We start from the raw sequence: 27,086 nt of genomic DNA, 5'->3' as shown, positions 1-27,086 counted from the left end.
ATTTGAGTTCAGCATGGACGTCTCGTCTCCCGTCGGTTTGTTCAGCACATGGGACTACGTGGTCTTTGCCATGATGCTCATCATTTCCACTGCGATCGGCATGTACTACGCCTACATCGGCCGCGCCCTCCAAAGCTCCAGAGACTTCCTGATGGGCGGGCGCAGCATGACTGCCATCCCCGTGGCAATGTCGCTGTCCGCCAGCTTCATGTCGGCCCTCACGGTGCTTGCCACCCCGGCCGAGGTTTACCGCTTCGGGGCCAGCTTCGGGCTCCACTGCCTTTCCTTCCTGCTGGTGGTGGTGGTCTGCTCTGAGGTGTTCCTGCCCGTCTTCTACAGGCTGGGCATCACCAGCACCTACGAGGTGAGTGATGGCTGAAGGCAGACGGCTTTTAAGCATTTATAAGGGGAGTGATGGTTGAAGGGGGACTCTTATAAGCATTTATAAGGGGATTGATGGATGAAGGGAGACTCTTATAAGCATTTATAAGGGGATTGATGGTTGAAGGGAGAGTACTTATAAGCATTTATAAGGGAGTGATGGTTGAAAGAAGAGTACCTTTTACACATTTATAAGGTGAGTGATGGTTGAAGGGAGACTCTTATAAGCATTTATAAGGGGAGAGATGGTTGAAGGGAGAGTTCTTATAAGGATTTATAAGGTGTGTGATGGATGGCTGATGACACAGTGCTGTGACTGTTTATAATCTTCTGTAGGTTTAGTGAACTGTGACTGATTAAAAGCACCTATGAGCTGAGAGATGGCTGAGGGGAATATGAGGCGTTTCTAAGCACCTGTAAGGTTAGGGACAGCTCTGTGACCTAATTTGAGCATTTATAAGGTGATTGATGGCTAAATAGTGACTGGTTAGGTGATTGATGGCGGAATAGTGGCTGTTTATGACCATTTATAATGTCAGGGATAGCTAAGCTGTGATTGTTTATAATAATGTATGAGGTAAGTGGTGACTGTTTAGAGAAGCTGCACAGAATTTCTGTTTTTAAATTTGGTATTGGTACATAATTTACACAAAGTAGTTTTAAATGGGTAAACATGAGGATTTTGTTAATGTTAAGTGTTTGGGAACTTTAGTTAATTCTATAGTTTTACACATTGGAATTTAATATTTTTTGTATGATATGCAGTTTTTTTTAAATCACTCAATATATGCATTGGGAAATTGTAATATGCTCAAATACAGACAGAGGTTTCTGAATGGAGAGCAGTGATCTGTGTCTTTTAATCCTTTGTGTTCACAGCACCACAGTCATATGGTAACTCAGAACTGAGATGTAGTGTGTGAATGTGCATTTGGGCATCTTGTTGTCTTGTTTCATGATTTATGTGTGTTTTATGTGCTATGTATTTGTAGCAGTCATATTTACAATCATAGACTCATCAATATACTGACTTCATCCCGTGAATAGCAGGTTGTAAAATCCTGTTCACTTCTGTTAAGCCTATCACATTCCAAGAGAAGACCCATGTCTCTTTTGCTCAATGCAAAAAAAACAATGTCAATGCCTTTGCTAAATGTGACTTTCTCCTAGTACCTGGAGATGCGCTTCAACCGAACGACACGGTTGTTTGGCACCGCCTTGTTCATTCTGCAGACGGTGAGTAGCTTCATTTCACCCCCCTACTCTTAACTTACACATGCTTTAGCAGAAAGCTTCACCCTCAGTGGCTTACAGCAAACTGATGCATAATTTCCACCCAACATACTCAAGGTCTGAATGGCACCCATTTACGTTAAGTGTCCTTAGGGATCATGTCCTTAATGGATAAATGTGAGGTATTTTCAAGGAGACATGAGCCCCACATTATTAACAGACAGTTTCTCTGATGGCTATTTTTTTCGTGGTGAAATCCATTTACACTGTTTATTGTTCCTTGTGTGCAGGTTCTCTATTCTGGTATAGTCATCTACGTCCCTGCGCTGGCCTTGAACCAAGGTGAGCCCTTTCTCTCTCCCTCAAACACACACACACTCTCTTTCTCTCTCTCTCTCCCTCAAACACACACACACTCTCTCTCTCTCACTCACAAACACACACACACTCTCTCTCTCTCTCTCAAACACACACACACACACCCTCTCTCTCTCTCTCCCTCAAACACATTCACACAGTCACTCTCTCATTCTCTCTCTCTCTCAAGTGAGCCCAATCCCATGTTCCCTTGTAAGCTTCAGATGCACTCATTCACACAGCATAGTGAGTGTGTGACGGTAGTGTGTGAAATCAGAAATCAGTGTGGGGAACAGACCCTGTCATATAAGACTCACAAGCATCATATTGTTTTTGATAATAGTATTGTTATTTTCATTGCTATTATTATTATTATTATTATTATTAATAATAAAAACAATATTATTATTGTTATTATTTTAAAGCTACTGTTCTATGTGGGTTACTCTCTCTTTTCATCATCTCTCTCTAATTCATCTCTCTCCTTCATTTTCTCTCTCTCTGTCTTTCATTTTCTCTCTCTCTTTATTTCTCTCACCAAAACCCACACACGCTCACTCACTCTCTTTCTTTCTCTCTCATACAAACACACACACGTACCCACACCCCCTCTCTCTCCCTCCCCCTCAAACACACACACTCTCTCTCTTTCTCTCCCTCAAACACACACACACACACACACTCTCTCTTTTTCTCCATCAAAACACACACACACTCTCTCCATCAAACACACACACACACACATACACACATACTCTTTTCTATACTCATACTTCTTTTCAAACTCTCTGCAGTGACTGGTTTTGACCTGTGGGGGGCAGTCATAGCTACAGGACTAGTGTGCACCTTCTACTGTACTCTGGTAAGAGACGCTTTAAAATAAGCCAGGCATTATGTAGAGAACGTGACTGAATCATCCCAGAACTACTGCAGGGTAAACTACTGTGCTTTCCTGAATGCGGATGATTCAATCTCAGTATGAACTGCACTAGTTTAATGGCAGAATATTAGACACATACAGTATATCAACATCAAGGTCAACTGTAAAGTATTAAATGTCAATACAGTATGTTTGTTTGACGTAACAAATGTGTAGTTCTAAAGTTTCTGTAAAGCTCTAAATGTAAACTAGTCTATAGTCTGTTCAGTTAGTGTGTCTGACACACACTAATCAACCTCTATACAAACATACTCAGAAATGTATTTCCTGCTATGCATACATAGCCTGGGTGCCATCCGTGTGCACGCGTTCCACTGAACAAACGTTTGTTCAGCGAGAAGGCAGCAATCAGTGGAATGCGTGCAAACGGATGGCACCCAGACTAATGCATACATACTTTACATGTGCAAATCTGTGTTGTTGTTCTGTCAGGGCGGGCTGAAGGCGGTGGTGTGGACGGATGTGTTCCAGGTGGGAATCATGGTGGCTGGCTTCCTGTCTGTCCTCATCCAATCAGTGGTGAGGCAGGGCGGCGTGGTGGCCATCTTGAACGACGCTGCAGAGGGGGGGCGACTCGACCTCTGGGAGTGAGTTTAGTTTATCCCCCCCCATACACACACATCAGGACAACAGGGGGTCTTTGGGTGTGTCTTTACAGGATGTCATGTTTCTGTATTCTCTCTCCCTTTCTCTCTCTCCAGCTTTGATCTGAACCCACTAAGAAGGCACACCTTTTGGACCGTTACGTTTGGTGGAGCGGTTGTGTGGATCAGCGTTTATGGCATCAACCAGGCTCAAGTGCAGAGATACATGTCCTGCAAGTCCCTAGGCCATGCCAAAATGTGAGCTCAATTGCACATCACCACCAACAGGGGGAGACAATGTGCCAGTAACGCAATGACAGTAAAAAAATATCCAGCAGGGTAGGCTGCAGGCTTTTTTTGCAGTAAAACAGTATGCACACCATGCCTATGCTGCAAAGTACTGCATTAAGACTTTATGTAGGCTCAAATTAATATATACTTAAATATTTCCATAATGGTGTGTACGTGTGTGTGCATGATTGTTTTTATATTTGTATGTGTGTGTGTGTGTGTGTGTATGTGTGTGTGTGTGTGTGTGTGTGTGTGTGTGTGTGTGTTGGCGAACCCCTCTGTCAGGTCCCTGTACATTAACCTGCTAGGTCTGTGGGTGATCCTGCTGTGTTCAGTCTTTGCTGGCCTGTGTCTCTACTCCGTCTACAAGCACTGCGACCCCTGGACTGCCGGACTCATCTCCGCACCAGACCAGGTGAGTTTTTGTTTAGACTCGTCTCCACACCAGACCATATTTAGGCTCATTTCCTCAGTAGACCAGGTCACTGTGCTGTGAACAAAATCTTTATGCCCTCAGCGAACACAGGGCAGCACGGCAGTGGGTTTAGTCACATATAGTGCCTGATCCTGGATCAGTTCAGTCCAGGAATAAAGGCATCTTCAAGTCAAACATTCAACCACTATTGGATGTATTAGAAAGTTTTAGATGGTGTACTGCATGGTATTTTTACATGGTATTAGCTGACTGGTATTTTCATATGGTACTGTCATTACTGTACTGTATATAGCTGTTATTTGTATGTGGTATTGGTACTGGTGTTATTGTATATAGTAAGTATATGGTATTGGTACTGGAGTCGAATGGCTGGTATTTTGATATGGTATTGGTATTGGTATTAGCTGACTGGTATTTTTGTTTTTGTCTTCATGGGAAATGTACAAAGCTGGGCAGATTACAGTACTGTTGCAAAGGAAACACTCCGTGCTAATGCTGATTCTATAGCATCTACCCAGGCAGGTCATAGGGTTGCAGAGAGTACTCTCTAAACAATCAACTGGATCTGATGGTTGTATAACTGCTGACTGATTTTCCCACTCACACATCTGTATCTGCAAACCATTAAACTATAGCCCTTAAGTTCCTCTACTCTAAAGGCATATGACCTGCATCAGTCTGTCATAGGATATGTCCACAAACAAGGTCACGCTTTTGACTTAGTCATAACCAGCAATATGTTCATTAATGTGCTTCAAATCTTTCAAAATCTTCTTAATTTCAGACATAGTCATAGTGTTCCAAAACATTGCCAAATAAGAGGGCTGCTTGTACTTTAGCATGCTAATTTAACTTTATCATAATTTCATTTTAATTTGGTCTCTACTTTTGTTTACGTGTCACTCTTCTCACGCATGTATGTGATGTTGTTCAAATGTGCTGATACAAAGGAGGTTTGTATTTGTTTGCAGTGGTTGTTTGTACATGGCATGTCCATATGTATTTTCTGTGTGTAGTTAATGCCCTATCTGGCGCTGGACATCTTCCGAGGGCACCCTGGTCTTCCTGGACTGTTTGTGGCCGCGGCGTACAGTGGCACTCTGAGGTAGCTCTCACTGGGAGTAGGCCGCAAGGTGAAGCACGTAAAGTCCTTTAGAAAATGAATCCCGCTCCACTCACTGGCATCTACACAATCTTCACGTGTCGTACCAAAATCTACGCTCTGAAGACTCTAGTTCTGCATAAAACAAAGACATTTAGACAATCGACTGGAATTTCAGCGACAAACTTTTTTTTGGTAACTAACTACGACTCGTTCTTTTTTATAAGCTAAAGATTGTGCAGATGCCAGTGAGTGGAGCGGGTTGAAACAAAAACCGTGTTCACCTTACGGCCTAGGGATGACTAACAGGAGAAGGACCAACACGGCATCCTTTTCACCTTTAGTCTTTAATTCACGTGGTTTTAAGAATTAAGAAAATGCTGGAATACTGGTTAACTCTGCCATGGAATCGTACCAGCACAAATCATTAACTGCTTGATTGATAAGCACCTGCATTTGTAAAGCAATTGTGAAATGTTCCATCCCCCAGTACAGTGTCCTCCAGCATCAACGCCCTGGCCGCGGTGACAGTGGAGGACCTGGTGAAGCCGTACATGGACCTGTCTGAGAAGCAGCTCTCCAGGCTCTCAAAAGGCCTCAGTAGGTGTCTATACCTTTGTAAATGCTGCTGTGTGGTCCTGTGAATGCCCTATGATGTGTGACCAGTGTGGTCAGCAACATTGTTATTTTAGTGTAACATAATGAAACATGCTACAGGATGAAAGAGAATGTATATCTGTGCTGTAAATCACTTTGGATAAAAGTGACGTTATGTAATTGTCTGCCAACATTGTTCCATCTTATGGTTGTTAATGTCACACTTATCCAGAAATATGGTGAAGTACAAAGCAATATGAACATAATTGATTTAGTCAATACTCTTACAGTAAATGACAATATTAAAAGACGTTAATTCCTTCTTCTGTCCCAGGCATTATGTATGGGGCTATGTGCATTGGAATGGCAGGATTAGCTTCCCTCATGGGTGGTCTTTTGCAGGTTGGTCTCTTAAATTCAGTTTTATTAATTAATTAAATTCAGTTTTATTTATATAGCGCAGAAACAATACAAATTGTGTCAATGCGCTTTACAGAGGCCAGGGCCTGAACCCCGCTTAGAGCAAGCACAATGAATGCTAATCAGGAAGAAACTTTAAACAAAACCGCGGCACATAAGGGGGGACCTACAGTATCTGCTTGAGGCCAAGGTCCTCAATAAGGCCCAGAATATTTCATCAGAAAATGCACTGTACCAACGTTACATTTGTACAACAATCCTCAAACATGAATAGTCATCAAAACACACACACATTACAGGCACACACACACACACACACACATACTAACCATTGTACTGTATCTGTCCAGGCGGCGGCCAGTATTTTTGGAGTGATAGGTGGACCTCTCCTGGGCCTGTTCACCGCGGGAATCCTCTGCCCTTTTGTCAACGCCACGGTCAGTCTGTCTTATGGGTTAAGGAGAGATGAAAAGCTTAGAGCAAAAGTTCATGTTTGTGTGAAGATGTCATGGCGTGTTGTGTTGTGTCATGTCAAACTGCTCTTGAGTTTATGCAGAGTATTTCACTTCTTGTTTCTGCAGTGATGCCCTAGAATGATCCTCCTGCTTTTGGGTTTCCACTCATTTATATTTTACATCGTTATGTCTTTATGTGCTGCTCTGTGATGTGATGTGCTGTGCCCACTGCTTTATGTCTTTATTTGTTGTTTAATTACTGTAGGGACTGGTTGTTTATTGTCTATACTATGTTGTGTATTGTTTTAACGTCATGGCTCATGATGTACAGGACAAATTCCTTGAGAGGGGAAATTAGTTTTCATCTGTTTATTCATTCATTGATTTATTCATCTGATTTGGTCATTAAATAATTGATTAGATAATTCACCCAATCATACATTTGATCACTCAGTCATTCATTTGATCATTCACCCATTCCTTCATTCATTCACAGGGGGGCCTGACAGGGCTAGTCTGTGGGTTGGCGCTCTCTCTGTGGGTTGGCATTGGTGCCCACCTGTACCCCCCTCTGCCCGCCATGAGCAGACCGCTCCCTCTGACCACACACGGGTGTAACGTCACACAGGGCATCCTCAACCACACCGCCACACACATCCTTCCACAGCTGGGCAACTTCTCCATCGCCCTCCTAAACAGTACCCACAGCAGGTGTGTGTGTGTGTGTGTATGTGTGTGTATTGTGTGTGTGTGTCTGTGTTTGTGTCTGTATGTGTTTGTGTATTGTGTGTGTGTGTGTCTCATCAGGCTGACTCTCTCCTCTCCCTCCCCAGGCCTGTGTTAGCTGACAGCTTGTACTCCGTGTCCTATCTGTACTTCAGTCCCATCGGCACGCTAACGGCATTGGCAGTCGGCATCATTACCAGCCTGCTAACAGGTCAGTTTACTAGCATTACCACACGTTTGCCACACACATAAATACCATGCTCTTTTTGCAAAATATTATTATTATACTATAATAAATATTGTAAAATATTTTCGTTTCACCTTATATCCATTCTTTTAATTTCTCTATGTGTGGACACCCACGCAAAAATGATGGTGACATTTGCACAATCGGTTTTCTATCACTCATTTGCACGTCACGTCAATGATATTTTGTCACTGTGTGGGTCAATTAACCTTGTTGCAGCCTTGCTGCCTGGTAAGGTGTCCCGCTCAGAAGCACGGGATGGGGAGGGGGACGGGGACCTCAGGTCTTTCAACTGGAAGCCCGACGAAGGGGAAACAGCCAACAATCTGTTAGAAATGGAAACCTTTTGCTTTGTACAGTACTAATGCAATTTGTCAAATCAGTTACACTATGAAATGCTACCAAACAAACCAAAGTTAATTCTGTTGACATTCATTAATACAAATATATATATATATATTTTGGTGTGCAAAATAGTCTAAAACCAGTCTACACAGCAAGTTGAATTGGTTTATTTTTGACTCTTGGTTTGTAGAGGGGTAGTGATGCTCAAGTGGCCTATAATAATGGAAAATAGTGTAATAATTACGTTATCTTCCTTATCCGCACTGGGAAGCATCAGAAATAAAGGTGGACAATCCGTGAAGGATTGAAAAAAATTAAAGATTTTAATCTCAGGAATGAAAAGTGTTCTGAATTGGGGCCTGTATTTTTTACATAGTAAATCTAAAGTGTTAGTTTTAAACTTATCAGAATAGAAAATACTAAAGTACTATTCGACTTAGAAGTAATGCAGTTTCTGTAAGGTGATATCATTTTGAATTATTTGACATTTTAGTGCACAGGGGTGTACTCACCTGTTATATATTGTATGTGTGATTTTTCTCTCTGTGGATGTGTGTTTGCATTTATCTCTCTGCAGGAAACAGGAAGTTCAAGCCTTCAGCAGAATTAACCCTATGCAAGGAAGACCTAACCCTCTACTGTCTCCTGAGTCTCCTGAGAGAGAAGGTACAGGTCATGACAAACAACATGTCAGGGCATCTCTTAGTGTCTCCCCTATAAGGCTGAAATCATACCACTAGCCTGAGCAGCACAGTAGTGAAGCCGAACATCTGTTTGTGTGTGTCAGCGGTGACAGATAGTCTGTTGTGTGTTCTCCATCCTCAGGTGTCCCCTCGTGCAGGGAGGCTGGACTTAAGTAAGGACCCAGAGAAAAAGGTGGGCCTCAGCAACCCGGTGTTCTGCAGCGTAGAGCTGGGCTCCACCCTCACCCGGTCCAGCGGTCCTCTTGAGTAGGATGAACTGGTGTCCCGTTCCCGTGCGCGTCCAATCACAACACCCCTTTCACCTTCTCTTTTTTTCATCTGATGTTCCTGCCAGACAGGTCCAATCCCAACATCCTTTAACCCAGTGAGGAGGAACCCCCTCCTTCCCATTTCCTCTCATGTGTCCAGTCAGGGGCAGGGAACGGTGTCTTGCTCTACACAAAGCACATCTTCTTTGCTAGACTTGATTAACTGCATGTGAAAGGGAGTTTTGAGGGCATGTAGCCGCGTGAAAGACATCTTAAGACATTACTCTGATCTATATCTCTCTTTTATTACACCTTAGTACAGGCTTCCAAACAAATGGACAATAAGACTATGTGTCAGTCTACTTTAACAATGAGGAATTCAAAGTATAAGTGTGTGTGTGGAGTGTGAAGGTAGCTAAGCTAAAAGGCTAACACTGCTCTCAATATGACTGACTGATGAGAAAGCTTGGAGATTAGTCTGTTTTACGTTTTAGTGTGTCTCCAATATACCCAGAACAAGTAAAAGGCTTATTTTTTACAACAGTATGAAACAGTATAAAGTATTCTATTGTGTTCCAATGTTCGAATTTGTGTACATGTACTCAACGTTTTACACAATGAATTACTTTTGAGCATATTTGCAAGTGTCTGAGAAATCAATCTGAGTGCCATTATGAAGCTCAACACTCCGTCACATCAAACGGAGTAATGCGCGTGAGAGCAACAGGACAAAAGAGTAAAAAGTGTTCTGGAGAAACAAATTAGGTTTTCTTTTCAGTGAACGTTGTGGCGCGATTTAGCCCTGAAAGTATGTTAAACAGGTTCAGACTTTGGTGACCTGTGTCTGCATCAGTGGCGGCTGGTGCTTTTACACAGGGCAGGGGAGGCACAGTTGAGCTGGTTTTCAGCAAAAACACATAAGCTGATGCTTTCCCTGTCGGCAGCCAACAAAATTAGCATGACACACAAAGATCAGTCAAGCCAGTCTGATTTAGCAAGCTAACATTACAAAACTTACAATGCAAACTTGGTAGCCAGCTTTTCACTAAACAGTGCCCCACCTAACAGTTATCTTGCAAAGTAAAAAAAAAAAAAAAAAAAAGCACACACACACACACACACACACACACACAAACACACCTGACTGTGTCACATAAATACTGCCCTGCTACCTCTGTGTTTGACAGCTTAAACCTGTCATGATACTTAATCCCACCCTTTCGTAAAATTTGCCAATTCGTGTTTAGAGATCCCGTGCATCCAGACGTGCCAAAAGCTAATTTATGAAAGACTGTCCAATCAACCATTACATATTTTCACCTGTGAAAAATGCCTTAGTAGTACGGTTGTACACGGGTACAAGACAATCGTGGATCCCGGCACCGCGGTAAATTAAACCATTGCTCATCATTTAAACTACTTTTACCTAACTGTCAGAGTTTAATCACACAGAGACTTGTACACACCCAGTTGCTGATATAACCTAGAGAAGGAAATATACACAAGGAATTAACTTCATCCATAACGCGAGCCAAAGACAATTTATTGATAAATACACATGGTTATATACATGTTTTACAATTGAGGGCATACTTATAGAAGTTATGAATGAGGTAAGAGGCATGATAAGATATAAGTACAATGAATATGAGGTAAGAGGCATGATATGATATATACAATGAATATGAGGTAAGAGGCATGATAAGATATACGTACAATGAATATGAGGTAAGAGGCATGATATGATATATACAATGAATATGAGGTAAGAGGCATGATATTATATAAATACAATGAATAGGGACACCAATTTTAAATAAGTAGATATAGATATGAATACACTAGAACACCTCAGCAATAATACAATGGCAGTAAAAGGAATGTAGAAAAAAAGTGTTTTATTAAAATGAATGAATGAACACTCTAGTCTAGAACACCTCAGCAATAATACAATGGCAGTAAAAGGAATGTATTAAAAATTAAATCTAAAGACACTTAAATTGAATCTTGTTTTAGAGGTGCTCAGACTTTGTACAAAAACACATTGTACATATTTTGGAAGTTTTCTTTTTTACTCTGAGCCTTGTAAACAGAGGTGTTTGGTCCACATAGGTGAGTTTAGCATTCAGAAACTGTTTGTGGTTTCGATACTAATAATAAGTAACTTAGAAAGTGACACTATTCTTCACCTAGAGCACTATGCATATTGATGAGAGAGGTGTAAACATATTGGGACACCTCAGTCAAAGGTGTAAACATTTTGGGACATTTTGACACGTCTTTGTGTGTTTTTGTGAGTGTGTTATTTTCTATTTCTATTTCTTTCAATAACTTTTAAGAAATAAATTACATTGCTTGACCGTGTAGCTTGTCTGTTTTGTTACCGACTTTCAACCACGAGAATGAGTAAGATCTTTAATAAGTGTCTCAACAACGTTAATCGTGACTTGTTACCGACTTTCAACCTCGAGAATGAGTAGGAGCTTTAATAAGAGTCTCAACCACGTTTATAGTAGGCTATGTGCGCCGTCTCAACCACGTTTAGGATATGCGCATCGAGCGACTCGCTTCATGCGCTACGCCTCAGGTCGCATGCAATGCGCGTCTCATTCATCAGGTGAGGCGACTTGCATCGTGCTGTAGCTGCCAAATGTGAGGACCTGCCTGATGTGAGGCCGCATGCGCAAACTTTGCGACACTATTGTAGTACAACGAGCCAGGTAATGCTGGTGGTGTAGGCTACAGCATGAAGTGGAATGACAAGCGCATTTGTTTACGTTTGAAATCCACCAAGGTTTATGATGTTAAGCTTCATGTTTATTGAATTATTAAGTTGTGCTCTACGCCTCTGATCACACACTAGTTCTTACCTGGTCCTCCCGTTGACTACTCCGCCCCTGGGTCCTTCCCTTCTATGCTATGTGTGTCATATGTCAGGTATGCAGAAGGAGCGTCGCTACAGAAAGAAAAAACAAACAGCGAGGGAGACAGAAATGGAAAAGGTTTGTCATCTGTGCTTGAGAGAGAACCATGCATGTCAAAAACATGTTGTCTTATAATATTTGATTACATTCAGTTAAACATTACTCAACTAATTTATCAACAAGAAATTCTCAACAAAATAATGTTTTGTTTTTGTACTGATAATCATGCACACTGCTCAACTCTCAAGGACATATTCTGAGATCACTGCGGCAACTTCTGAAGCGATGGGACTTTGTGTGATGATGAAACCTGTTTTTTTCTACTCACAAAATGCTGGCTGCGCCCAGCTTATCTTTGGAGTCTGTTCACAACATTTGGTTGTTGTAGCACACTTTCTCTTTTGCAAAAGATAAAAGTACTGTTTGAAATTCTGATTGCTGGTTTCTGTCTCATTAATATTAATGTCTTTCTCACATTTTTTAAGGTGCGCTTGAAAGTTGAAATATTATAATAATAATAATAATAATAATAACTAGAAAATGCATTTCCTGAAGGAAATACCAGTGCATGAAATGCAAAAGTTAGGAAAGGAAGAAGAAAAGAAAGAAGAGTGAAAGAAGGAAATAAGAAAGGAAAGAAGAGTGGGAGAAGGAAAGAAGAAAGGAAAGAAGAGTGAAGAAAGGAGAGAAGAGAGGATGAAGGAAAGAAGAGTGAAAGAAGGAAAGAAGAAAAGAAAGAAGAGTGAAGAAAGGAAAGAAGAGTGGAAGAAGAAAATAAACAAGAGTGAAGAAAGGAAAGAAGAGTGAAAGAAGGAAATAATAGTTGAAGAAGGAAAGAAGAAAGGAAAGAAGAGTGAAAGAAGGAAAGAAGAAAGGAGAGTGAAGAAAGGAAAGAAAAGTGAAAGAAGGAAAGAAGAGTGGAAGAAGGAAAGAAGAGTGGAAGAGAAAAAGAGAGTGAAAATATTGAAAAAAGGAGATAAAAATGGAGTGAAGAAGAGAGATTGAGTGTGAGAGAAAGTAGACTGAGAGGGATAGAGAGAAAGATGGAGAGATGGAGAGAAAAAAAAGTAGAGAATGGAAGGTGTCTTAATGTTCCTAGTTACAGTTAAATTGAGAGGGACAGAGAAGAGGTTCCTTTGATTTGGTGCAGCTGTCAGTGAAGCACAGGTGCAAGCTAGTTTAAAGACCCTATTATGATGTCATAATGGCCCAATGTAAGTCAATGGGACAATTTAGATTCGTTTTTATTTAATATCTAAGTATAAAGTTTAGAAAAGTGAAAAATACATAGCATAAGTGTCCTTTACAAGACCTACGCGACAAAGTTTGAATGAAGTTTCTACGTTAAGCGGTTCGGGCTGAATTAATCGCAGAAAAAGGTAACAAGAATAAGAAGAAGAAGAAGAAGAAGAAGAAGAAGAAGAAGAAGAAGAAGAAGAAGCCTAGGAATAACAATACAGGGCATTTCACGGCCCGGAGGCGCACCACTCCTCAATGTTACACTTGGCCGGTTGGGCAGGTTGGGCATGCACGTTTCATAAGCTCTGGCAAACAGCCAAGCGAGCCAGTGTTTATTTTACCCGCCGGCCGCCGCACATTGCTTGTGAAGCGTCTACAGTTTTTTAGTAACCTGTTTTGATTCAGCGCTACATCTGTACATCAAAACAAATGGACAAACAAACTCTGTGTAAGTATACTTTGACAATGAGGGATGCAATGTATAAGTGTGTGTGTGGAGTGTGAATGTAGCTAACCTAAAAGGCTAATACTGCCCTCAATTTGTGACTAACTGATGAGAACGCTTGGAGATTGGTCTGTCTCACATTTTGTGTCTCTCTTATATACCCAGAACAACTGAAAGCCTTATTTTTTTACAACAGTATGAAAATGTGCTCCCATGTTCGAATTTGTGTTTCTGTTTTAGACATGATTTACTTTTGAGTAGGCTATATTTGGCTGTTTGACAGGTGCGGTGCCTATGAAACGTGCAATACATTTATTTATATGGTTACACACCAACTGGCGTGACACAGTTTTCTTCGAATTTCCCGAGAACTGTAGGGCCTCAAGGGACAAATTGTTCTTCTATGTTTTTGTTAAAGGGCCATGTCAACCCATACCATAACCAGTCATTACATGATGGAGCGAAATCGCTCTGTAGCGCCCCCTAGAACATTGCAAAAAACCCTGCGCATTGGGGTTATTTTGGCGTAGCTTGACGGAATTCGGTACACGTCTTCATCATGCTTGGACGCACCAAAAAGTCTCTTGACGCCATGGTGGCAGGTTCACAGGAAGGCGGCCATTTTGAGTGGAAGATGCGTTTTGACGGCGTTTGCACACCTCTCATCTGATCGAACTCCTCCGACAGATTTACTGGTAACGCCTTGAAATGTGGTCAGGCTACTCTTCAGCCATGGGCGACTAAAAGTTATATAAGATTGTCTCATTAGTCGGAAGGTGTGGGCGTAGCAGACCCTCAAACTTTGCCAACTTGTTAGTGCTTGTGCCTGACTGATATCACCTATAGACCACCTGTTGGTAGTTGGAAACTTCACTTTGTTTCCACACCTCTTTATATGACCTGTTTTAACAAACTACATTGCAAAAGAAAAATATACCAAAATAATCCACAAACAAGTAGTACTACACAAAACATTACATAACCAAATCATCAAAATCTATCACAAATAATTCCTTTAATACATAAAAATGAAAAACAAACCAATTTACACACACAAAACACATACAGTAAAAACACACAAACACACTGACAACCATGACTCATTCTGTGCCAAAACCTACTGAACAGTTCGTCGGTCATATTTTGTAACTCTTTGCGTTACGTCTAGTTATTATAATATTTCAACTTTCAAGCGCACCTTAGAAAATGCTAGAAAGACACGACATGCGGCGGATAAAAGGTCTAAGAAATCAATCTGAGTGCCATTATGAAGCTCAAGCCTCTGCGCGTTAGAGCAAAAAGAGTAAAAAGTGTTCTGGCGAAACAAATTTGGTTTTCAGTGAGCGTAGTGGCGTGGTTTAGCACTAAAAAGTGTGTTAAACAGGTTCAGACCTTGCTGACCTGTGTGTGCATCAGTGGAGGTATGGTGCTTTTACACACAGGGGAGGCACAGTTGAGCTGGTTTTCAGCAAATGACATGAACTGCTGCTATCCCTGTCGGCAGCCAACAGAATTAGCATGATTCACAAAGATTAAGTCTAACAAGTTTGACTTAGCTAATTAACATTAAAATCTCACAATGCCAGCGTGGTAGCCAGCTAGTCACTAAACAGTGTCCCACCGAACAGTTGCAAAAAATAGCTACCCAAATCCAGAAGTATGCATTCAAAGTTTTATTGAGGACTTTTATGCTGCATGGTAATTTATGAGAAAAACACAAACAGCTGAATGTATCAAATGCATTGGAACTGTACATTTATAATGTCATTTGAATGAACTTAGATAGAATAATGTTTATGAATTCTTACGATTGATAATACAGGACAGACACACAGGCCACAAAACACAGTCCATCCAGTACTTTCAGCACTTTTTATTAAGGCACTGAGACCAAACACTAAAGAGAAGTTTGCGGCACCACGCAAAGCAATCAGAAGTGGAATGGCCTCAAAGACCCACACACAAATACCCAAACTTTGCAAGCGTGAGTAGTTGTTGTCAAATTATTCATTCTGCAGCAGGCTAAATGTTACCAAATGTCATTAAGTTGGCTCCGTACTGTAAAAGGAAACAGCCCTGATTCATCATGTTTTAAATCATCCTATTCAGATCTTTAAACACATTTATTTTTTTGTATGAAGACGAACTAACGTACAATTATAGTTTTTGAACTGAGTTACAACTGTAGTTTTGATGAAGATGAATTTAGTTACAACTGTAGTTTTGATGAAGATGGTTTGAGTTATGACTGTAGTTTTGTTGAATATTAACTGACTTAACAGTTAACTTTCTTGTTTTAGCACTTGGGTGTGGTCACATCCTGCAGCATGGCTTTCGGATTTTGTCACTCGGACTTCTGTTTTTCTGGGTAGGTTGATATTTGTTTGTTATAATAATGTTTTATTTTGTTCTATTTTAATTGAAGCACATAGACGAATTATACAGGATGCATGCATTAAGTGCTTGATTAATTTGATGATAAACCATAGCCTAGTTTAGCGCCAAGCGATTTTTCTCCATCACAGAATGTTGATGATGCGTGGGACAATGATCATACTGCAGTGTTGTAATGAAACCACATTTTTTTTTACACTAGTAATGTTATTATCTGCCATAATCTGAAAATGATGCATTTAATCTTCAAACAGTACAGGTTGTTTTTATCGTTGCAGAAGGCCCGTTTTAAAGGATAGGTTAGCTGAAGGGATATCGGATGGCCCTATTGCATGTAGACTTTTTTAAGACAGATCATCAACAGTATGTGTCTCAATCGTGACTCTCCTCAGCAGGCTATTTCATTCATTCATTCATTCATTAATTCATCTATCTGAACTGCCATAGGCTTGCTCAGCTTTTGGATGCCTTTAAGGACTGAACTGAATAGTATGAAGGAGAGACTGTTCTGTTCTAGGAGAGACTGTTCTGTTCTAGGAGAGACTGTTCTGCCCTAGGAGTGACTCTTCTGCCTTAGAAGTGACTGGTCTGCCCTAGGAGAGACTGTTCTGCCCTAGGAGTGTCTGTTCTGCCTTAGAAGTGACTGGTCTGCCCTAGGAGTGACTGGGCTGTTCTAGGAGTGACTGGGCTGTTCTAGGAGTGACTGGTCTGCCCTAGGAGAGACTGGTCTGCCTTAGAAGTGACTGGGCTGTTCTAGGAGAGACTGGTCTGCCCTAGGAGTGACTGGGCTGTTCTAGGAGAGACTGGTCTGCCCTAGGAGTGACTGGGCTGTTCTAGGAGTGACTGGGCTGTTCTAGGAGAGACTGGTCTGCCCTAGGAGTGACTGGGCTGTTCTAGGAGAGACTGGGCTGCCCTAGGAGTGACTGTTCTGCCCTAGGAGTGACTGGGCTGTTCTAGGAGTGACTGGTCTGCCCTAGGAGAGACTGGTCTGCCTTAGAAGTGACTGGGCTGTTCTAGGAGAGACTTGTCTGCCCTAGGAGTGACTGGGCTGTTCTAGGAGTGACTGGTCTGCCCCAGGAGTGACTGGTCTGCCCTAGGAGAGACTGGTCTGCCTTCGAAGGGACTGGCCTGCCCTAGGAGTGACTGGGCTGTTCTAGGAGAGACTGGACTGTTCTAGGAGAGACTGGTCTGCCCTAGGAGTGACTGGCCTGCCTTAGAAGTGACTGGTCTGCCCTAGGAGAGACTGGTATGCCCTAGGAGTGACTGGGCTGTTCTAGGAGAGACTGGCCTGCCTTAGAAGTGACTGGTCTGCCCTAGGAGTGACTGGCCTGCCTTAGAATTGACTGGTCTGCCCTAGGAGAGGCTGGTATGCCCTAGGAGTGACTAGGCTGTTCTAGGAGAGACTGGTCTGCCCTAGGAGTGACTGGCCTGCCTTAGAAGTGACTGGTCTGCCCTAGGAGAGACTGGTCTGTTCTAGGAGAGACTGGCCTGCCCTAGGAGTGACTGGCCTGCCTTAGAAGTGACTGGTCTGCCCTAGGAGAGACTGGTCTCTCCTAGGAGTGACTGGGCTGTTCTAGGAGAGACTGTTCTGCCCTAGGAGTGACTGGGCTGTTCTAGGAGAGACTGTCCTGCCCTAGGAGAGACATTGTCGTACAACTCTGCTCTTACAGATACCCCAGCCACAGATACCACTTTCAAGTTAAGATTGTCAGCTCTCAAACTGGGTATGACATGGGTTGTACACTGGTTGATTTTGGTATGAGTGGCCTGGGTTGCAAACAACCATAATGTTGCTAACAAAATATACCTCTAAAAATAATGCAGTAAGAAAACTGGGTCACACAAGCATTAGAATCTATATGTGCAAGGCCGGATTAACCATTAGGGCAACTGGGCACTTGCCCAGGGCCCATGACATCAAAGGGGCACTTGACAACGTTGTTGACAAATATCACGTTATGAACGCAGTCCTGGCAGCGCATGGTGATGTCTGTTGTGCCTCCGTTGGTATAGCATAAAACGTGAGTTGTATTAAAACATAGCGTGTGTAATGTGTAGCTATTTCATTCCGTTTGTTAACCTTTCCTGCTGTCGGAGGCTGTCTCGTAGTTGGAGATTGCAGGGGAGTAAAATGCTCCACGGCCGAAGTAGATTAGCCTGCATGTTTTTAACTTCGGGTTAATTCCCTTCCCGTTACGTCTGCTGCTGGTTAGTAAAAACAGACAGCAGGAAAGTTTAGCAAACGGAATGAAATAGCTACACATTACACACGCTATGATTTATTAAAACTCACGTTACTCACATACTGCTTAACACTGTTACAGCACATAAATCTTTGTCGCTGCATCCAAACTATGCGTCACCATTCTCCCTCCCTGTACGTGCTCTTCTTAAAGGAGCCGCACCATTTTACTAAACGTTCTTGCAATGTCAATCATTTAATTTAAATATACGTATTGGCCTTATTGTGCACGCTTGTGCGTTTAACAGCGCTTGTTTGTGTGAGAGAGCATTTAACTGTTGATGCCTCAGTTTAATAAAGCCAGGCTATTCATAAAAAAAACCGTACGTCAATGTGGCATTAGTACTATGAACAGTTGAGATTGATTCCTTCTGGCTCGGTTCGGATTCGAAAAAAAAAAATATTTGAATGCCTGTCGGACTGGGTCCGGGCTCGGTTACTATTCTGTCGGACCTGGCCGGGCTCGGACAGAAAAAATCGTCCCAATCCATGCTCGAATGCTCATGTATTTGTATTTTTGTACAATCCGGGACAGAATTTTAAGTTTAATAAGGCCATAATCACTGCTGTTGATGTGCAATAATTCTCATGGATGCATGGAGCACTTTATTTCAAGAGTTCAATATTTCTGCATTGCAGTTTAATTAAGTTATTTTTGTTTAAAGACAATAAAGAAGTGTTTTCCTTAAACATTGTGCCCATTATTGTAATTTCCAAGAAGGTATAACTCTGAGAATTCCAATCACATTTGTTTTAAATATCGTCTAATTATCGTTATCGTCAAAATGAAAAAAAAAATATCGAGATATTCTTTTTTGCCCATATCGCACCCCTAGTGTTAATGAGAGAAGTTTTAAAAGTAAAGATAGGTCATTAGGCCTCATAATTGTTTGTGTAGTCATGAGTTCAGTCTTTAAGGGAGAGGCCAGTTGTAAGGTCCATTTGTTTAAATAAAAATAATAAGGATATATAGTAGTGAAGTGATCAACATCAAATGTTGAATTGTGATACAATAAACATGATCTTGACTTTGAAATGACATGCAACAGTGTAGCCAATGATTTACTTTTACTAAAAACACACTAATTTTCTGCTTCATGGTTGGTGATAATTTCCCATTTTTGCATTTTTAAAATGTTCTATGGTTTTAAGTTAAGGCCTACCTAGCTGTTTGCTTTCAAGATAATTGAAACATTCAATAAGTACTCCTCAAGCCACCAAGTTCTGTTAAAGATTAATTGTAAAAAGTTATGCACATTTGTGCGTCTGAATGGTCTCTTGAATGCATGCACTTTATGCTGAGGCTTTTGTGCACACATACATCTCCACTAGTGTAGGCTATGATCTTGATAATAGCGACTTTACGATTGTTTGGCGGCGGCGGCGGGGGGGGGGGGGGGGGCCTTGAGCCTTGTTGCCCAGGGCACAGAAAATTGTTAATCCGGCCCTGTATATGTGACACTGTATTGTAGTCTGTTAATTGTGCAACCACTGGCCTAAATGATGGTGTCCACCTAGATATTGTTCTGCTGCAGAATAGCAGACATGGTTTTTTCAGAACGATGCAGTGCATGTTGGGTAGAGAAATTACTGTTTGTTTGTTTGATTGTTTATGTCTGTTCAGGTGATGTGGTCTTACACTTGTGAAGACAGGAAAGGTGATGGGCGCCCTCTTCCCAGGCCCTTCTCGCAGCTGCACATGCCCAACTCCGACGGACTCACTGACCAAACACCAAAGCCCAACAACCCAAAGGTCTCTCCAGCCTCCGCCATAAATGACCCGGGCTTCAGTGCGGATGAGTGGGACCAGATGCTGAAGGTGGTCCACTGGGGCGGACCGGACCGCCAAATTACCACAGCAAGCATGAGCACCAGTCCGAACCACTCAACCTTCGTTATTAATGACCTCAAGGGCAGTTACTATCTGGGGGAGGAGCTCCACGTCACCATCGTTGCCAAGGACTTTACCAAAACTCCAAAAAGCTACGGAGGGGATTTCTTTCAGGCAAAGGTTTATTCAGACAAATTAAAGGTAATTTGATGTATTTATGTGGCATCTTTGCAGTTCAGCTAATTTCATTATTTTGTTTATTTAGTTTTCACAGATCTGTCAATGGGTTGATAACAGCATGAGGAGCACCAGGCCTTTATATTCAAGAATCACTTGAGCACTCATCTTGTCCATGATATACAGGCTAGCGCCATACCCTTTCTTCCTGCAAAAACATAGGGAAAACTGCATGTAATAGTATAGGTCAGTAGCCTACTTTAGCCAGTAGCAAGCTCTGCAAGTACTTGGGAGCGTTAAGGATAGCCTCGCTGAGGGTCTCTATGAGGGGCTAGGGATCTGCCTCCGCTGTGATATTATCTTGTCCATACAGATGATGATGGAACCGCTTTGTTTCCCTATGACATTGACATTGTCCGAATGAGCTCTCTGCATGAATCTCAACTGCCAATCACTCAGCTCTGCTGATCGCCATGCCTCGATGGCACTGGCTAATGTTATGCCCTTTTCCTTTAACAACCGTCTGCGAGTGCCCTCCTTAGCAGCATGACAAGGGACTCATCTCACGACAGTCCATATTTCCATAAAGCAGCTTCCTCCCTCAGTCCTCCCTGGGATATCTCCCCATCGCCCCCAGCATAAATGACACCAGAGGAACCAATGCCCACGGAGCACACAGTTCTTGATAGATGAGTGATTGTTTGCTTTTCTTTCCCCCCTGGATGTTAGGCCAGTGTGTTTGGAGAGGTGCTGGACCACCAGAACGGAACCTACTCGGCCCGGTTCACCCTGCCGTGGGTCGGCCTGGCGTCGGTGGCGGTCCGCCTGATTCACTCTAGCGAGGCCGTGCAGGCCCTCAAGCGACACCAGAGCACAGATTCCAACCGTGTCTTCTTCTCTGGCTACTACGTGGGCAATGACCCCCAGGGTGCTCAAGTAGAGGAGAGGATGGTGTGCAACATCAAGTGGGAGGGGGTGGTGCTGAGCTCCAAGAAGGACTGCTGCTGTGAGTACCAGGATGCCCACACCGGGCTGACGTGGCAGTGCCTCAAACCCCAAACTCTGCCATGCAACGCCCTGGTGTATCACTCCATAGGTGGCAAGCACTTTACCATGACAGCCCTCGAGCAAGAACTCATGGACAGGTGAGCAAGAGGGGTTTGGTATTTATTGAGATTCTATGCATCATTAAGGTTAACAGTTCTTCACGTAATCAAGTGCATATTTTATAACTCTGTTGTTTATGATGCTCAACTTTATGACGCCAGTAGGCACAAGAGCAACAGGTATGCATGCTCACAGGTATGCATGCTCACAGGTAAATATGCTCTGTAACTCCCTAAGTATTGAACCCATGACCTTGGTGCTGTGAGAGTTAAGCTGCAGGATGCTGAGTGCTTTATCTCTCCACAGTCAACATGTGAACCGGTGGCTCAAGGGGGATTCACGCCTGATTAGGGTCATGGACTCTAATACAACCATTGGTATGTTTTCCCAGTTTCTTTGGAACTGACTGCAGAGCCACCCTGGTGCAAAACACACATACATGGACGCATACACACACACACACACACAAACACACATGAAAACCCTCACGTCATGCTCCCAAACTGTCCCTCCTTTAGGGGTGAGAGAGTCGTGTAAACCTGGGCTACCCACACCAATACCATCAGGGTTCTACATGAACGACGTCTGGACGTCGTTTGTGTGTGCCGCCCGTCATTTTGCAGCGGATGACACGACCCAGTGTCTGAAGGACAAGCACATCCACATTATGGGAGACTCCACCTGCAGACAGTGGTTTGACTTCCTCATCCATGCCGTACCTAGTAAGACACACAAATATCACACGGGGCTGCTCACAGGAGAAAATGTAGTTCTCTCTTTGTAGATGTTTACATTTTTTTTTCAGGGACTGTGTAAATGAAAACTAAAAAACACCTGAAACAGATTGAGATTGAGTAGAATGCACTGTATGGGCCAACCTGTTTTATATAATTTTTTTATCTTCATCTATCTATAAATCCAGGAATCTCTGTGTGTCTGTCAGTCTGTCAGTCTAGGGCGTATCTCACTGACGGTAGTTACGTTAGTTATGAGATTTCGCATGTAGCTTACGCATGTCATAAACCTGTGTATCCTTGATTTTGAAGATTTTTGAAATCATAGTTTGCGAGATATTTGTATTTTACCGTTTCCCGTAGGCACTAATGGGTTATCGTTTCCCGTAGCACCGAAATTACGTCACAAATTACGTCACAAACAATATTAGCTGTATTAAAACTACTAATGCAGTGCCTGTAGGGGGTAACATCTATGACGACTACTGTCCTATGACTATGACATCATTCACAAAAAAGTGTCCCGATGTATCTGTTGTAATTCGTTTGTACTTTGTTTTCTCATTATTGCAATATTATAAACCTCAGTCTGCATTTACCCTGGCTGGGAGAGGCTGTCATTCGGAAGATAGGCTACTGTGTGTGATCACCTTTGCTCTGTGTTCATTAAACCTGTCAGAGTGTATGAATAAAAGGCTGGGTGCCAATCAAAATCACAACGCAAGAGTGGAGTACTACACCGCTAAAACGGTGACATGGGTTTGCACCGTACGGCAAACGGTAAAATACAAATATCTCGTGAACTATGAATTCAAACATCTTCAAAATCAAGGATGCACAGGTTCATGACATGCTTTAGCTACATTACTTTGAAACTTAACATAAAGAAGCTTAAAAATAAACGAATAGATCAAATCAATCACTGTCTTAAGATTACCTGAGCAAAAGTCTGTATCTGTTCACCAAGAAGAATTTGAATGCGGACCTCCTCGTATCCAACGCTATTCTGAACTTTGAGTGAAGGCAGGATAGTTTAATACTGCTAGGCGTATATTGTTTGATTGTGACGTCACTACCCATAGTGCCGACGGGACGGGAAACGATAACCCATTAGTGGCTACGGGAAACGGCAAAATACAAATATCTCGCGAACTGTAATTTCAAAAATCTTCAAAATCAAGGATGCACAGGTTCATGACATGCGTAAGCTACATGCGAAATCTCATAACTAACGTAACTACCGTCAGTGAGATACGCCCTAGACCAGGCATACTCAAGTAGCGGCCTTTTGTGGCCCGCGGGGTGTCTATTAATGGCCCTCGAGCTGTTTTGAAAAGTTTTTTTAATTATTAAAAATAATGCTGGGCGCTCTTATTTTGAAACCGCGCGCCACGATCTCAATACGAGGCTGGGGGTTGCAACCATAAAGATAGCACTCCAGCCAACAGACCACTCCAGCCCTCCCAAACTCGAGACAGACAGTCAAAAATGGGCTGTCTGAAGGCTATTTTTTTTTTCTTTTTTTTTTATCTTGAACAGGGTTATGTTTGGTTTTATTTAGTTATTTATTTTAATATATGCCCAAATTAAAATAATAATCTTATTTTAGGAAATATTTTTGTTTTTAATAAAAAGGAAATGTTATGTTATAAAATGTTGTAAATGTTATACATACGTTATGTTATGATACGTTATCGGACGTACACGGTCCCAATAAATGGCCCCTTGAGTCACTGAAAACATTTTTTGTGGCCCCTCATCATTTCTACTTGAGTACCCCTGCCCTAGACTGACAGACTGACAGACACACAGAGATTCCTGGATTTATAGATAGATCCTGCCTTCACTCAAAGTTCAGAATAGCGTTGGATACGATAAGGAGGTCCGCATTCAAATTCTTCTTGGTGAACAGATACAGACTTTTGCTCAGGTAATCTTAAGACAGTGATTGATTTTTATCTATTCGTTTATATAAGCTTCTTTATATTAAGTTTCAAAGTAATGTCTAGAGTTGTACAGTCATCTAACAGACAGGAAATAGTAATCCACGCGTAATCCAAACGCAAACGATAAAACAGAAATATCTCGCGAACTATCAATTCAGAGAGAGAGTTGTATAGAGTAAAATTCATGCGTTTTGCATATGCCATGAATAAGTGCTGTAATCACAGTTACATTTCAACCATGCTTATGAAATGAGTTTGCCAAGTTGTAAGTCAAATAAGTGCAGAAATGTAGCCTACTGTAAAAATACGCTATACTAATAAACAATATGAATATTTTTATAAGCCTCGGAGGCTTTCAGATTGTCCATTGCTTTCCCATCTGTTGCTATGGAGTCCACGAAATACGCGCAAATCTCGCTGCAAGTTATGTTGGGCCCACGTCGTCATGTTATCCTCCCAGTCCTGCACTGAATTCGGGTGGGGGATAGTAACGCCATCTCCAGTCAGAGTATTTAAACTGTGTTCCCATTCTAAGGACATAATTAGATTACGATCTGTCTGAGAGTGGGCTGTCAAAGCTAGCATCATCAAAGTCACACAGTACAGTACAGTACATACATTCAATAAAATGAACCTACATTTGAGTCCAACTGCATGTCCATTTATGGTCTGTATACCTTTGAATCACACACATAATGTCAACTATATTTGTATTTCGGACCGTGTGTAAAAGCATTTCTTTGTGGATATGAGATGTGGATCATACATACAGTACAGTACATACATTCATTAAAATTAACCTACATTTGAGTCCTACTGCATGACCATTCTTACCCTACACTTACCCTTACAATAAAGAAGTGATCCTATTTCAACCATAACTTGGTTATTTCTTTCTTTATGACATTTAGTTTATAGTTTAGACAGCAACTTTGACATCTATATTCAACTGCATCCATACATAATCTCAAACTTTATTTGTTGGTGTATCTCCAAAAAGGCTATACAACATTAAAACATTTCTTAATGAAAAGGAAATACTTAAGTGTAACCTGTACCTATGTGGAGTGCAAATATGTCTTGCTATTACACTACCCAACAGCTACACCGACGTCTGCTAACACTACAGAATGCATAATTCCTACGGGCACTGCACTAGTATAAATATTATTATCATCATCATGGTTACATCATTATTATATGATCATATAACTGTCTTATATTTTGTTTATGTTTTGAAATCAGTAAATAAATGCATCTTAAATCTTAAATCTTAAATCTTGCATCTTAAATCTTTTTCTCATAGAACTCACACACACATACTGTATATACCACTAGCTGTTTGTCCAATAAGCAAAGGCGTGGTTATCACATTATTGTTGTTTCCTCAGCTCTGAAGCGAATGGACCTCCACTCTGCGTACCAGGTGGGGCCCCAGATGGCTGTGGACGTGGAGAACAACATCGACCTGCACTTCCGCTCACACGGCCTTCCTTTGCGCAGCGCCAAGGCCCCGGTGGTGTCTCTGCACTACATAAGCAACGAGATCGACAACTTGGCCGGCGGCCCGCACACTGTCGTCATCTTCAGCATGTGGGCACACTTCACCAACTACCCACTCTCCTACTACGCCTACCGGGTGTTGCTGGTCCGCCGCGCGGTAGTGGCACTGCTGAGGCGGGCGCCGGAGACCAAGGTCATCATCAAGTCCGCCAACACGGGGTACAAGGTGAGCACTGGGAGCAGCCTTCTCTTACCACATGCATTTGGAATACCACAGGGGGCAGTTTAGACAAGTAAGTGTGTGTTTCCTTATGTGTCTGTGTGTGTATCCTTGTATGATTGAGCGTGGAAGTGTGTGCATCCTTGTGTGTTTGTGTACTGCGCTGTGAGCAGTCTTCTCTAACCACATGCACTGGACCTGGCAGGTTAGACTCACATGTGAGTGTGTGTCGCCTTGTGTGTCTGGGCTGTTGAGCTCAAATGTCCATAACCTTGGTGAGTACCCAGCATCAGCATAAAGCACACCTAGGCTACTTGCTACTGGGATAGAAAATGGACGTCTGCCTCCCTGAAGTCTTCCTCCTTTCTCTGTATCTGTGCTGCTCACACCCACACACATATTTTATAGCTTGTGAGCTGAGAGTACAATAAGTCTAGCAAGGCCAACGGAGTTCAGCACAACATGTGCGCCTATATGCTTGTGCATGTGTGAGTGTGTGTGTACCTGACAGTGGAACTTAAAACATACACACCCATTCAAAAATGTATGCAACTTTCACTCACATCCACGCACTCTGGGAACATTTTACTTCTTTATTTGGATTTCATAAATAAGAACATATCACTCAGACCCATTCACTCATGAACACACACACACACACACACACACCTGATGTGACATACAGATGGAACAGTTCAGGGCTCTCTAGAATAGCCTCTGGGCTGCTGTACGCTCATCTTATAATGTGTGTCTGTGTGTATTTTGCAGGATATCTTTACCGGTGATTGGTACTCCATGCAGCTGGATCGAATCCTGCGAGAAGCGTTCCGTGGCGTGGGAGTTTACATCCTGGATGTGTGGCAGATGACCGCCTGTCACTACAACACAGAGGACATCCATCCTGCCCCAATGATCATTAAATACGAAATTGATATACTTCTCTCCTTTATCTGCCCCAAGTAAGGACACCGCCCGTCCTCTTACCCCCACCACTGCCCCCCTAATTCCATTTTGTCTCTCTGGTCCACTCAGCAGTCATGTCTCCAAAACACCCAACGCACAGCCGGACATAGGAGCATGCAGGCTGAGGTACTACTACAGGACTCCAGGCCTGTGACGCCCTGACGTAAAACACAAAGGCCATGAGAGACAGACACTCTGAACCCAGTGAGCCATAAATGCCTGTCAATCACGACACAACAGCCTGAACTAACTAAACACAGAACACAAATATCAGCTGGATCCTGTTCAACCTCTA

General features: G+C 42.3%; 2 protein-coding genes across 2 annotated transcripts; both read left to right on the top strand.

The window, feature by feature from the left end:
* Positions 1–13: 13 nt before the first annotated feature.
* On the top strand, positions 14–9,068 carry slc5a8 (solute carrier family 5 member 8; the record flags this gene model as incomplete). The annotated part of the gene is made up of 16 exons (XM_080851717.1): positions 14–364; positions 1,552–1,617; positions 1,905–1,956; positions 2,766–2,833; positions 3,344–3,498; positions 3,613–3,753; positions 4,072–4,201; positions 5,239–5,327; positions 5,815–5,924; positions 6,256–6,323; positions 6,692–6,778; positions 7,293–7,507; positions 7,630–7,733; positions 7,989–8,097; positions 8,692–8,780; positions 8,956–9,068. 16 exons carry the CDS (start codon positions 14–16, stop codon positions 9,066–9,068), a joined length of 1,947 nt encoding a protein of 648 aa, XP_080707843.1.
* A 5,198-nt stretch (positions 9,069–14,266) lies between these two features.
* LOC308375550 (NXPE family member 3-like) lies at positions 14,267–26,791 on the top strand (the record flags this gene model as incomplete). Its single annotated transcript, XM_080851716.1, has 8 exons — positions 14,267–14,276; positions 15,975–16,042; positions 19,935–20,342; positions 21,048–21,463; positions 21,732–21,802; positions 21,944–22,147; positions 25,497–25,834; positions 26,597–26,791. The coding sequence occupies 8 exons, from the start codon at positions 14,267–14,269 to the stop codon at positions 26,789–26,791; spliced, it is 1,710 nt and encodes a 569-aa protein (XP_080707842.1).
* Positions 26,792–27,086: the final 295 nt, after the last annotated feature.

This window comes from Sprattus sprattus, assembly GCF_963457725.1.
Source record: "Sprattus sprattus genome assembly, chromosome: 14".
NCBI lineage: Eukaryota > Metazoa > Chordata > Actinopteri > Clupeiformes > Clupeidae > Sprattus > Sprattus sprattus.
Note: the sequence above shows the minus strand (reverse complement) of the source record. Positions and strands in the feature narration are given on the sequence as shown.